Source organism: Lampetra fluviatilis, chromosome 20 (assembly GCF_964198595.1).
Source record: "Lampetra fluviatilis chromosome 20, kcLamFluv1.1, whole genome shotgun sequence".
NCBI lineage: Eukaryota > Metazoa > Chordata > Hyperoartia > Petromyzontiformes > Petromyzontidae > Lampetra > Lampetra fluviatilis.
This window is the reverse complement of record NC_136294.1, coordinates 13,280,740-13,294,722: the sequence shown is the minus strand read 5'-3', so window position 1 is coordinate 13,294,722 and position 13,983 is coordinate 13,280,740. Positions and strand designations below refer to the sequence as shown.

General features: G+C 57.2%; 1 protein-coding gene across 3 annotated transcripts in view; it reads right to left on the bottom strand.

The window, feature by feature from the left end:
- Nucleotides 1-538: 538 nt before the first annotated feature.
- LOC144937976 (disabled homolog 2-interacting protein-like) overlaps nucleotides 539-13,983 on the bottom strand; it is a 28,323-nt gene continuing 14,878 nt past the window's right edge. For 2 of the 3 annotated variants that reach the window (XM_078865644.1, XM_078865645.1), the window contains 5 exons: nucleotides 12,528-12,764; nucleotides 11,159-11,357; nucleotides 5,829-6,539; nucleotides 3,668-4,083; nucleotides 540-2,864 (listed from right to left, as the gene is read on the bottom strand). In XM_078865644.1, the coding sequence (XP_078721770.1) occupies nucleotides 2,771-2,864; nucleotides 3,668-4,083; nucleotides 5,829-6,539; nucleotides 11,159-11,357; nucleotides 12,528-12,764 (1,657 nt within the window). In that variant the 3' untranslated portion in view covers nucleotides 540-2,770. Of the gene's footprint in view, nucleotides 2,865-3,667; nucleotides 4,084-5,828; nucleotides 6,540-11,158; nucleotides 11,358-12,527; nucleotides 12,765-13,983 lie in introns of all 3 variants that reach the window. The other variant, XM_078865643.1, reaches the window with a different exon arrangement.

The following is a 13,983-nucleotide window of genomic DNA, read 5'->3' as shown; positions in this document are numbered from 1 at the left end:
GGCAGTCGCGCGGGGCTGCGACGGCACCGCCGAAGACTCCACGCGGCCTGCCACCACCACCACCACCACCAAGCTCTCCCGCACGCCACCACCTCAACCACCACCACCACGACGTCGTCTCCCGCACGCCACCACCTCAACCACAACCACCACCACGACGTCGTCTCCCGCACGCCACCACCTCAACCACCACCAGGACGTCGCCTCCCGCACGCCACCCCCTCAACCACCACCACCGCCACCACGTCTCCCGCACGCCACCCCCTCAACCACCACCACCACCACCACCACGTCTCCCGCACGCCACCCCCTCAACCACCACCACCACGTCTCCCGCACGCCACCCCCTCAACCACCACCACCACCCGTTCCGCTGCCTCCGTCTGCTTTGGCCACGGGACCAGCGACGGCTCGACGCTTCCCCTGGACTTTGATCGCGAAAAACATCGCGATTTAAGAGTGGGAAATCGGCGCTCACACGCGTCCTGGGAAACAAAAAACCACTCAATGCTGTCATTTACCTATAAAGTTTAATTTACATCGTCATTGTTAATAGTATGCACAACATATTTAGGAATGTATCCAATCAATAATGCTTAGATCTCTGATTTTTTAAGCTACTGCAATTAACAAATGGACCGAGGATTAAGTATGTACAAGATCGGACACGTGTTTTGGGAAGGTGACAAGGTGTCTGTTGATTCCACGTCAACCTGAATGACGCACACCATTATCTACCACCGTCGGTGGATCGTATCGATCTGTCCAACCCCCAGATCCACTGGAGTGCGAGGTGGCCAGCCGAAGAGAAGTACAGCACAGCAATCGTATGGATCTATCACCTGTGCGTGTTATTATCCCCCCCGTGTGTGTGTGTGCGGTTTCACTCGGCACTCGGGCTTCCCCCCCAAGTCAAAACCATCACCACGGACAATCACGATAAACACGGACGTGGCCAAACGCCCCAACGGAGGACCATCTGGAAAAAAGAGTCTTGAGGTCTTTGTGTAGATAGTAAATAAATGATCAGTATTCTACACGCATATCGACCTCATGCATATCGCCGAGTAGCCAACGCTGGGCCGTGGTAGCAATGCTAATTAAGTGGCCTTCTCGAGGTCGTGTGCGCACCAGCCACTTGCGTTGGGTGTCCTGTATGCACATCTAGGACAACCAAAGCCTCTTATCCGCAGTAAAGTGGGGGACCAATATTTTGCGAATCCTATTAGCCTCCACTTATCCACGGGTGAAACAAATTCCGGATAATTGGGTGAATTTTCCCCGCAACTCCTCTTATCCGTGAAACTTTAGTGGATAACAGGGAAATTATCTGCACAGCATGATGGGAAAATCTGTGCATAATTGTGGATAAATAGGAATACGGCCACGGAAAATATGTGTTTATGAGGATAATAGGAATCGTGGGTAATAGGGTCGCGGAAGACAGGAGTTCTGCTGGACTGGACTGTGCACGTATTTTTGATTGCGGATATCTGTGATCAATGCCACACAGGTATGCACGAAACCTAGTTTTTTAAGACTTAGAAACCAATTCTTGCTCTGAAGTAGTCTCACGCACTCATGACAGAAACCACAATGAGGTGAGACAAGTCCGGCTTCCACACGAGTGCATCGGGAACCACAGCGCAGCACGCTCGAGCCTCACGGTTCAGAGTTGTGCGGCCGAGAGCAATCAAGGTGCCGCTCGTGATTGCGCTAACGAGCCCCCGGTTTGGCAAGCCCAGAGGTCGCATTGCTCCGACGATTTCAGTTCCGCAGCGAAAATGTCCACCCGCTTTAAACAAAATGTGACCTTCATCCGTTGACAGCCCCAAGCGAGCCGTCAACATTTGATTTCCCATTCCAGTGGCAGGGGCCAGCCCATCCTTTAAAAAAAAAACGATTGTTGATCGTTCATCTCCGAGGGTTCGTGTTTTGAGTCAATCACTGACTGGGATGTGAATGTGCACACATCCCAGAGCACGAGACGTGCACCGTAGCGGGCGATGCTCCCCATGGCGGGGAAGTGTAGGTGGAGAGATTGCACAGGGACACGCAGATGCAAACACACACACAGATCCCCTGTGTAGCCTTACAGACTGTTGGGGAAAGTGCTGTTTGCAAGCACCTGAAGGCCGGCACGGTACACCAGGGGGTGGGTGGCCAGCACCATGCCCGACCACCTTTGTCTCCCTGGTGGTGATGTTTACACACCACACCAGGTACTCATGTCAGGCTGAGTCGACCTAGGGGAGACCCAGGACCGGTTTAAATAATCGTCACTGGTGTTAGCCGTGAGCGGGAATCGAACTCGGGTCGCTGGGTTCATAGCCCAGCACGCTAACCACTACACTACCGCTTCCCACACGCATGCGCACATACACACACACACGCGCACACACACATGCACACACGCACGCGCACACACACACATGCACACACGCACGCACACGCGCACACACACGCGCTTGTCAGCGTAACCCCTCCGGGGCACACGCACATTACAATTCCTGCGTCCAGGTTCTATTTTTATTCCTTTGGATTATTGTCTCCCTCTAGGAACATTTTATGTTCTTCACATGGAGAAACAAAAGTGGAATTACCTTGTCCGTAAGCCGCATAAATAATTACACAAGGATTAGGGCGAGGGTTATGGTTGCATAATTTGAGTCTGTTATGTTTTCGTAACGCGTTACGTAAGGAGGAGAGCAAGTAGCAGTGGGGAGCGGGGTGTCTAGTGTTGTTGTGGGCAGCAGCTGCTGCAGAGCGGCTATGAGTGTGCGGCCTCTTCCGGTGTCTCTGCTCTCAGCTGGGCCAGCAGCTCTTCGCAACTGTTCCGCATCTCCTCAGCAGCAGACACCAGCCTAGTGTGCACACCACATCCATAGCAACGGTGGTCAGGTGGCAGCACGGGATAGAGAGGCGGCCGGGACGCCGCGCCGGCACTTCCCACGGCGCCGGACGCGCGGACCGGCGCTATTCAGAACGGCTCCCTTTCCTACGCCGCGGTGTCTTCGCAGAGGGGAGAAACGGCAGTGAGCGCCGGCTGCTGCAGGACCGATGGGTTTCATTCGCGGCACTTCTACGTTTAGAATTCGGCCACGAGAATGTATTGAAAGTGTACACACTCACATTACGTCATTTTGTGCATTATTCACTCTTCTTGGTTCTTTCGGTAAAGTCACGTAGAAGGGAAATAATAAAATTAAAAAAAGAAAACATTATAAATAATTCTCACGACGTTTCGGCCACAAGGCAAGCAGCTGTCCTCAAGTGAAGAACAGGTCTGTATTATGTTTTATTTTTATTATTTTATTATTTCCCTTCTACGTGACTTTACCAAAAGAACCAAGAAGATGAATCCCTGCAGTCACGAAAGCTTTAAATCGAAACTTTATTCACTCGTTAGAAAAATGTTCTGCTCGACGTTTAATCTGAGTGGCAGTCAACGAGAAGGCCCTGCACGGGGCGGTCGAAGGTTCCTGTGATGACGGCAATCGGCGATCACTACGCACGGGGAAACCAGTTGGGCGTAGCAATTGTAGACGCGTGCGGACTTCCTCACGAATACAGCAGCAAGCGCTACCTTGCGCTTGCTGCTGTACGCGCGTAACAAACCACCGCGCAGCTCACGATCGATCTCCGGTGTCGAATCGGCGCGACTCACCCGTCCAGCGTTATGGGCTCCTGAGAATGCGGCGACCAGATGGCGTGCTTCACTCCGTCCTCGTCCCGGGCATCTGGCCGAGCCCCTTCGTCCGCTGCGCCAGCGGCCCCGGCGCCCGGATTCCCCTCACGCCGCCGTGCCCTCCGCGCTTCGTCCTCGCGCGCTCGAGGGAGCCGGCAAGGAGCGGCCGCCGTGCCGCCCTGCGGCCCCGCTCGGTCGCCCTCCCCGTAGCCGGTCGCTCGGTCGGTGGTGGTGGGTGGCGGAGCAGCATCGCTCTCCCTGCGTGCGCCCCCGAGCGTGACGTCCTGGCCCCGCTCCTGCTCCTCCGGAGCCGCCTCCCCCGCGTGAGCGTCGCCTGCAGGAGGAGCTCCCGGCTTGCTCCAGTTTTCGGCTGCTGTCCCCCCCGTTAATATCATCTAGGAGGTAAAAGCATTTGAAAATGACGGGGGTTTTAACTGTATTGGTTTATACATCAGGAGGAAAACGTACCATCAGTCTAAATAATAATGATACATTAATCATAATTTTCACTTGTAACACACCGCACAGTATTCGCTCGCTCTCAAAGAGAGAGAACGACTCAGAGGCGCGAGGAAGCACAGACAAGCAGGAGGCAGCCACGCGATGAGCTAGAACCAACAGTTACCCAAGTTCTGTGCACCTCTGTATATTAAGGTGTCATCGGCTAATTAATAAGTGTTAACATGTGGAAGGAGGCCAAACCATCCCCAAAAAGGCCACGCGTGTGAGGGGGAAACACTCGATTCCATACAGACGGACCAGGTGGAGTCTACATTTGCTGTACCGCCGTCTCCTGGCAAGCCACGGAATGGCTCCTCCTCGATCCCCACAGCAAGGGAGTTTCACAACATATGTGCGAACTCTCGGCGTTTGTAGCTACCACTGGCCAACAAAAAATGGAATCTACTGCCCAAGCTTCAGCAGTGTGTAGAGCGAGACAGAAATAAACATTGAGAGGAGCATCGTCCACAAACGGAAGCAGCGTGTACTTTGATGCGGTTCAGAAACGGAGACAATCTTCGGCTGCTTCGTTACAAGACCGTGATGGTTCGACTGAGCACTGACGGACCGAGCCTGTGAACCAAGCCAATTGAATCTACAAAGAATGCAGCCGTGGGTAGGGCTAACGGACTTGGGCCCCTCGAACCTATTGACCAGCCGGCGCTCTTCACACACGACGGCCTCTGCAAGCCGGACTCGGCGAGGATCACGCCTCAGCAGAGCGCGGGGATGGACTCACGCGGTAGTTTCCACATGACCTAACTAAAACCATTAAACTATTAATCATTCTTAAATTATTATTTTTATTTTACCAGGTAAGACCCACTGAGCTGTGTAGCTATTTTTTCAGAAGCGACCTGGCCACAAATGACAGCTCAATGGAGTGGCTTACCATCACGTGGAAATGTATAGCAGCCAAATACTCTAAACGCACGTTGATTCTAAATGTGGAGGGAAAAAAGGGAGAACCCGTAGAAAAATCGACGTGACCACGGGGAGAACGTGCAATCTCCAAAAATACAGGCGTCAGGGTCGGAATCAAGCCACTACCTCCTGTATACTAGGTGAGGGAGTCAACATCTCACCACCAAAACTTTTGCATTTGTGTGAAACATAGAAGTATATTTTACTGAGAGAGATAGTAGATGTATCCGGCACAAACCGAAATAACACGTTGGATTAAACATCTTGATTTAAAGCTTTCGTGACTGCAGGAATCCATACTCTTTGGTTCTTTCGGTAAAGTCACGTAGGTAGAAATAAAATAAAACAAATCACGACGTTTCGATCGCAACACAAGCAATCGTCATCAGGTGGGACAATTACAGCAAGACAAAACTGATAAAGTAGTTTTACCTCTTGCTGTAGTTGTCCCACCTGATGACGATTGCTTGTGTTGCGATCGAAACGTCGTGGTTTATTTTATTTCTAACTACGTGACTTTACTGAAAGAACCAAAGAGTATGGGTTAAACATATTTCTTATCACATTTACAATCATGGCAATGCGATTGAGTCACATCTCAAGTTACAAGGATTTCCCCATTTTTGTCTGAGCTCACATACGCTCTCGCTGGTTAGACGATTACGCCCTAACCGCCAACATCACAAAAAAACGACAACGGACATGAAACACTCACCGCGTGCTGACCGCTCACTTTATCTTTGGCAGTGCTGAAAACGAGCTGCGTTCTGTACTGTAAGACGTATTGCCTCTCTCTCTCAACGGACGGCGCTCCCGTGGCCGGCACCTCGCCGGGGAGCCGCGGCGCCGGCTCCGAGCGAAGGCTCGAGGCGGAATCTTCCGCCGGCACCGCCGCCACCGGCACCGCCGCGCTGGACGGGCGCGGCGCCGGCCGCGTGCTCGCGGGAGGGGAGCGAGGGGGGTCCCGTCCGTGATCCGTCGTGCCATTGGGTTCCCCAGAGGCTGGGCTCACCCACAGGCTATCGTACAGTGGGTTTCGGAAGAAGAGTGACGGCCGCGCGGTTTTATCTGCCGCAAGGCTTTGTGGCTCTCTGTCGCTCGGTGCCCTTCTCTCTGGAGGCGTCTCTGCGAGCTGGTGAGGAGCGTTTACAAATCGCAAGGCCGGCTGTTGACACGTTAGGTGCCCGTGGTCCAGTGAGGGAGTGGTTTGAAGTTGTTCACGTGGCGCGTCACTGTGGGCGACAGAACCCCCTTCTGCTCCGTCTTCATCTGTGACGCTTCCTGCCGTGGCTGTGGAGGGAGGGTGGCACAGAGCAGACACCTGGGACGCGCCGCCAGAGCCGCCCGCGGCTGAGACTGCGGAGTTCAGATTGCGGCTGATGTCTTCCAGGATTTTGGCAAGCTGGCCCAGCGTGTCGTGCTCATCCTACAAGACAAAGGGTAACATGAAAGTGCCGTCGCAGGAGACAGATATCAGGGACGTACACAATAGGTAACGTTTCAGGCAATGGCCCATTTAAGACCACAGTATTATTGATGAATGCGTTGAGTTTTTGTTGTCTGTGCTTGCGCACCACTGCCAACACAGCAGCTGCATCACCAGATATTTCATCATCGAAATCGTAATTTCCCGGATTTTTGATGGGCTGATTGCACGGCCATATAAAAGCGACGGTGAAGAGTAATGCAGGTAACCCAGCCAAGAACCGATCCTCACAGTGGTCGGTCACATCACGTAGATTCTGTAAGATCGCAGATGGCGAAACGAATCTTAACTTGTATAAACAGCCAGAAAGCACCTGACCCTTATGTGTGTCACGTGGTGGTGGGTGCTGCACGCTGAGCGCTGGGGGCCTCGTGTGTCACGTGGTGGTGGGTGCTGCACGGTGGGCGCTGGGGGTCTCGTGTGTCACGTGGTGGTGGGTGCTGCACGCTGAGCGCTGGGGGCCTCGTGTGTCACGTGGTGGTGGGTGCTGCACGGTGAGCGCTGGGGGCCTCGTGTGTCACGTGGTGGTGGGTGCTGCACGGTGGGCGCTGGGGGTCTCGTGTGCCCCGAGGTGGTGGGTGCTGCACACTGAGCGCTGGGGGCCTCGTGTGTCACGTGGTGGTGGGTGCTGCACGGTGGGCGCTGGGGGCCTCGTGTGTCACGTGGTGGTGGGTGCTGCACACTGAGTGCTGGGGGTCTCGTGTGTCACGTGGTGGTGGGTGCTGCACGCTGAGCGCTGGGGGCCTCGTGTGTCACGTGGTGGTGGGTGCTGCACGCTGAGCGCTGGGGGTCTCGTGTGTCACGTGGTGGTGGGTGCTGCACGCTGAGCGCTGGGGGTCTCGTGTGTCACGTGGTGGTGGGTGCTGCACGGTGGGTGCTGGGGGCCTCGTGTGTCACGTGGTGGTGGGTGCTGCACGCTGAGCGTTGGGGGCCTCGTGTGTCACGTGGTGGTGGGTGCTGCACGCTGAGCGCTGGGGGTCTCGTGTGTCACGTGGTGGTGGGTGCTGCACGGTGGGCGCTGGGGGCCTCGTGTGTCACGTAGTGGTGGGTGCTGCACGGTGGGTGCTGGGGGCCTTGTGTGTCACGTGGTGGTGGGTGCTGCACACTGAGCGCTGGGGGTATCGTGTGTCACGTGGTGGTGGGTGCTGCACGCTGAGCGCTGGGGGCCTCGTGTGTCACGTGGTGGTGGGTGCTGCACGGTGGGTGCTGGGGGCCTCGTGTGTCACGTGGTGGTGGGTGCTGCACGCTGAGCGCTGGGGGCCTCGTGTGTCACGTGGTGGTGGGTGCTGCACACTGAGCGCTGGGGGTATTGTGTGTCACGTGGTGGTGGGTGGTGCACATTGAGCGCTGGGGGCCTCGTGTGTCACGTGGTGGTGGGTGCTGCACAGTGGGCGCTGGGGGCCTCGTGTGTCACGTGGTGGTGGGTGCTGCACGCTGAGCGCTGGGGGTCTCGTGTGTCACGTGGTGGTGGGTGCTGCACGGTGGGCGCTGGGGGCCTCGTGTGTCACGTAGTGGTGGGTGCTGCACGGTGGGTGCTGGGGGCCTTGTGTGTCACGTGGTGGTGGGTGCTGCACACTGAGCGCTGGGGGTATCGTGTGTCACGTGGTGGTGGGTGCTGCACACTGAGCGCTGGGGGCCTCGTGTGTCACGTGGTGGTGGGTGCTGCACGGTGGGCGCTGGGGGCCTCGTGTGTCACGTGGTGGTGGGTGCTGCACACTGAGCGCTGGGGGCCTCGTGTGTCACGTGGTGGTGGGTGCTGCACACTGAGCGCTGGGGGCCTCGTGTGTCACGTGGTGGTGGGTGCTGCACGGTGGGTGCTGGGGGCCTCGTGTGTCACGTGGTGGTGGGTGCTGCACACTGAGCGCTGGGGGTATCGTGTGTCACGTGGTGGTGGGTGCTGCACGCTGAGCGCTGGGGGCCTCGTGTGTCACGTGGTGGTGGGTGCTGCACGGTGGGCGCTGGGGGCCTCGTGTGTCACGTAGTGGTGGGTGCTGCACGGTGGGCGCTGGGGGCCTCGTGTGTCACGTGGTGGTGGGTGCTGCACGCTGAGCGCTGGGGGCCTCGTGTGTCACGTGGTGGTGGGTGCTGCACGCTGAGCGCTGGGGGCCTCGTGTGTCACGTGGTGGTGGGTGCTGCACACTGAGCGCTGGGGGTATTGTGTGTCACGTGGTGGTGGGTGCTGCACGCTGAGCGCTGGGGGCCTCGTGTGTCACGTGGTGGTGGGTGCTGCACGGTGGGCGCTGGGGGCCTCGTGTGTCACGTGGTGGTGGGTGCTGCACGCTGAGCGCTGGGGGTCTCGTGTGTCACGTGGTGGTGGGTGCTGCACGGTGGGCGCTGGGGGCCTCGTGTGTCATGTGGTGGTGGGTGCTGCACGCTGAGCGCTGGGGGTCTCGTGTGTCACGTGGTGGTGGGTGCTGCACGGTGGGCGCTGGGGGCCTCGTGTGTCACGTGGTGGTGGGTGCTGCACGGTGGGCGCTGGGGGCCTCGTGTGTCACGTGGTGGTGGGTGCTGCACACTGAGCGCTGGGGGTCTCGTGTGTCACGTGGTGGTGGGTGCTGCACGGTGGGCGCTGGGGGCCTCGTGTGTCACGTGGTGGTGGGTGCTGCACACTGAGCGCTGGGGGTCTCGTGTGTCACGTGGTGGTGGGTGCTGCACGCTGAGCGCTGGGGGCCTCATGTGTCACGTGGTGGTGGGTGCTGCACAGTGGGCGCTAGGGGCCTCGTGTGTCACGTGGTGGCGGGTGCTGCACGGTGGGCGCTAGGGGTCTCGTGTGTCACGTGGTGGTGGGTGCTGCACAGTGGGCGCTAGGGGCCTCGTGTGTCACGTGGTGGTGGGTGTTGCACGGTGGGCGCTAGGGGCCTCGTGTGTCACGTGGTGGTGGGTGTTGCACGGTGGGCGCTAGGGGTCTCGTGTGTCACGTGGTGGTGGGTGCTGCACACTGAGCGCTGGGGGCCTCGTGTGTCACGTGGTGGCGGGTGCTGCACGCTGAGCGCTGGGGGTCTCGTGTGTCACGTGGTGGTGGGTGCTGCACGCTGAGCGCTGGGGGCCTCGTGTGTCACGTGGTGGTGGGTGCTGCACGCTGGGCGCTGGGGGTCTCGTGTGTCACGTGGTGGTGGGTGCTGCACGCTGAGCGCTGGGGGCTTCGTGTGTCACGTGGTGGTGGGTGCTGCACGGTGGGTGCTGGGGGCCTCGTGTGTCACGTGGTGGTGGGTGCTGCACGCTGGGCGCTGGGGGTCTCTTGTGTCACGTGGTGGTGGGTGCTGCACGCTGAGCGCTGGGGGCTTCGTGTGTCACGTGGTGGTGGGTGCTGCACGGTGGGTGCTGGGGGCCTCGTGTGTCACGTGGTGGTGGGTGCTGCACACTGAGCGCTGGGGGTCTCGTGTGTCACGTGGTGGTGGGTGCTGCACGCTGAGCGCTGGGGGCTTCGTGTGTCACGTGGTGGTGGGTGCTGCACGGTGGGTGCTGGGGGCCTCGTGTGTCACGTGGTGGTGGGTGCTGCACACTGAGCGCTGGGGGTATCGTGTGTCACGTGGTGGTGGGTGCTGCACGCTGAGCGCTGGGGGCCTCGTGTGTCACGTGGTGGTGGGTGCTGCACGGTGGGCGCTGGGGGCCTCGTGTGTCACGTGGTGGTGGGTGCTGCACGGTGGGCGCTGGGGGCCTCGTGTGTCACGTGGTGGTGGGTGCTGCACACTGAGCGCTGGGGGTCTCGTGTGTCACGTGGTGGTGGGTGCTGCACAGTGGGCGCTAGGGGCCTCGTGTGTCACGTGGTGGCGGGTGCTGCACGGAGGGCGCTAGGGGTCTCGTGTGTCACGTGGTGGTGGGTGCTGCACGGTGGGCGCTAGGGGCCTCGTGTGTCACGTGGTGGTGGGTGTTGCACGGTGGGCGCTGGGGGCCTCGTGTGTCACGTGGTGGCGGGTGCTGCACGCTGAGCGCTGGGGGTCTCGTGTGTCACGTGGTGGTGGGTGCTGCACGCTGAGCACTGGGGGCCTCGTGTGTCACGTGGTGGTGGGTGCTGCACGCTGGGCACTGGGGGTCTCGTGTGTCACGTGGTGGTGGGTGCTGCACGCTGGGCGCTGGGGGTCTCGTGTGTCACGTGGTGGTGGGTGCTGCACGCTGAGCGCTGGGGGTCTCGTGTGTCACGTGGTGGTGGGTGCTGCACGCTGGGCGCTGGGGGCCTCGTGTGCTGCGTGCTGGGTGCAGCGTCTCTTCCCGCGAGACGCTAGGTCGCCCGCTCGAGCACTGAGCTGCCGAGCCCCACTCCATTGTGTGCCGTGCCGACCTTTATAAGTGCTCGCTAACGGCGCTTGCCTCGAAAGTCTGTTAAGTGTGTGTGTTGTTGTTGTTGTTGTGTGAGCGTTTTGTTGCACACTTCACGTGGCGCCCGAGTACACCTGGCCTGGCACAAGTGCCGTGGTGACATCACCCGTAACTTTTTAGTTTTTATAGTTCATAGTTTACTTCGTGATGAATGCCTGCTCTTGTTGTTGTCGTGACATGCGGCACACGGCGGCAGGACATGGTGTGGATCGGTGCGGTGCGTGCCGCTCCATGTCGCGTACCTGCTTGGGCAGGGTGGTGTCGCTGAGCAGGGAGTGCAAGCTGCAGAGCTCCTGGGCCGGGTCCACGATGCCCTGCGGGGCGAGGGCGCTCGGATTGCCGCTCTCCTGGGACGTCTCCTCCAGGAACTGTTTCATGGGGCTCCACTCTCGTTCCAGGAAGTCGTTCATGAACGTCATGTAGTCCTCTTTGGTCCCGAACCTGCATGCCAACGTACGACGCCACAACGTTTATCCTGGCTAAATGTTATTTTTGCAATAAAAACTCATTCGAATGGGCGAATGACGCCCCCCCGGTTCTCATAAATGAATGGCCGACCCCCGTCGAAAACCAAGACCGATGGGACAAGCTTTGTTGGCTTGAATATAAAAAAAATATCACCGAATAAAACAGGGGTCACGTAACTTATCAATCCTGAGAGCCAGCAATGTTGGCATATTCTAAGAACAGCTCGGGTTAAAATAACCACACGTGGCCTGAACACCTCCAGCACTGTGGAGGCAGTTAGGGTTGGTGGATCACACACGTGTTGTGACAGTCCCTTCCTGTAGGCGTCGAGGAAGAGACATACTCGAGTGCGGAGCAATCTCCACCGGCTCCAACTCCCTTCCCATGGGCATCGAGGAGGAGCTGTAACCTGGCTCGCCGGGAGAAGGCAGTAAAGGGGGAGTGTGGACTAATCTCCATGTGTTCCAACATCATGTGTGGACTGCACAGCAAAATGTGGACTCCACCTGTTCCGTCTGCATGGGATTGAGTGTTTCGCCCTCGCACGCGTGGGTTTTTTTCCAGGGGGCTCTGCTTTCCTCCCACATTGTAAAGACTCATTGATTGGCCAATAACACCTTCCTATATCAAAAATCGCAGAACTTGGGCAACTGTTGGTGCCTTCCTACGTGTCAGTGGCTCCTCCTCATGGCTCCGAGTCAACTTCTATCTCTACGTGATGCGTTGAAAATTGACATTATTCACGACAGTTTGAACATGTAATTGGCTTTCGCAACCAAGATCCATAATAGAGTTTGTTTTGGGTTAGATCACGTAAATATAAACGTGTCGTTAAACCTGGCTGCTGAGGCTGGTTGTTGTTATCACCAGCGAAACGTCACGGTGCTCAAACTGTCAATGTTGCGGGTTCACTCTCCAACACACAACCAGTGTGCTGAACCAGTAACGAATTGGCACGTTTTGTTTACGTGACAAACCTTACTAATTGGCTGTGTCGAGTGGTGGCGGGTAAACGACACATTTATATTTACGTGATATAACCCGAAAAAAAAGCTATACTATGGTTATTATTTGCCCTCATTGTGAACGCTGCTGATCCACGCCGCGAGAAGCCTCTGCTCCCGCGTTGCGTGGCCACGCCACCTGGAGAAGTTGGCGAGGTTCTGGACGACCTTGGCGATGAGCGTGAGGGTGCGCGCCGTGCGCTCGTCGGGGTACTCCTGGCTCAGCCCGAAGAGGCTGGGGGACATGATGGCCGGGCACAAGAAGCGCAGGAAGAGCGACGCGCTGATGAGCCGCTCGCTGATCTCCGCTCGGCCCCGCGCCTCGCACAGCCTCCTCCACGACGAGAAGACGTCCCGCAGCTCGGCGGGGAACACGCTGCACCGCGCGCACAGAGACAAAGGTCCCCCGTAGAGCCTTCACAGTTTGTCGGGGCGAGTGCTGTTAGCGAGCTGCACCTATGAAGGCCAGGACGGCACACGAGGGGGTGGCTGGCCAGTACCACGCCCGACCGCCTTTGTCTCCCCAGTGGCGATGTTTTTCCGCACCGCACTGGGTACTTATTTGAGGCTGAGTCGACCGAGGGGAGGCCCAGGACCGGTTCAGATAATCGTGAGCGGGAATCAAACTCGGGTTGCCGGATTCATAGCGCAGCGCGCTAACCACTGCACCACCGCTCCCCACTACACACGCTACACGCACACACAAGGCGAGAGTGTGAGCGAACACCACACGGTGCACATCTGAAAACTGGTTCTGATTAGGCCTTAGACAGGTGCCTGGTGCAGGGCGTAAACATCAGCACTGGGGAGACAAAGGTGGCTGGCAGTGATGCTGCTCACACCACCCCGGCTTCGATATGTGCCGCCAAACAGCATGTGCCTCCACGGTCCATAAAGCCAAGTGAGGAAGCTTTGTATTTAAGTAACAGAACTGAACTTTTATAGGATATAAGAAGCAGAACCAGAATATGTATTTATACTGGAGGAATCCGATGAGCTATCAAGCTTTTTCACAGATGTTCAGTCGGGGCGGGTAAGAACATTACAACAACAAACAATACATAAATGTGATATTAGTGCAAGGTACAATAAAGGTAAACAAATCACCCAAACACATACAGATGAAACTAAACCAACCCCTTCAGACCTTTAAATCCAGGAGCATGTGGCAAATGTTTGGCGTTACGTGAATGGAGGTTTTCCGATTTGAAAATACGGAATAAAATGTGGAAAATCAACATCGTTGGAGAAGTTGCTATTTTTCTTATTACCCTGGCGCTTGTTTACCCAGGAAAGCCTCATCGAGTCTCATGACTATTTTAGGAGAACCATGCCAAGTTTTCAAGGTGCGGGCCAAAATGTTCCTAAGCGTGAAACCCATTTGAGTAATTTTCAGGAAATTGTTCATCATTGGGCCAATACCAGTTACACTGTGGGGGGGGGGGGGGGGGGGTTAGCTGTGGGAGGAAACTGGAGAAACCCGGAGAAAACCCAAAGTTTGGAATTGAACCCAGGACCATTTTCCCATGAGGCATAAGTGTTACCACGGTGCCGCCCTACGGCCCCATAAACAGGGATGAGCAGTACATTGTGCT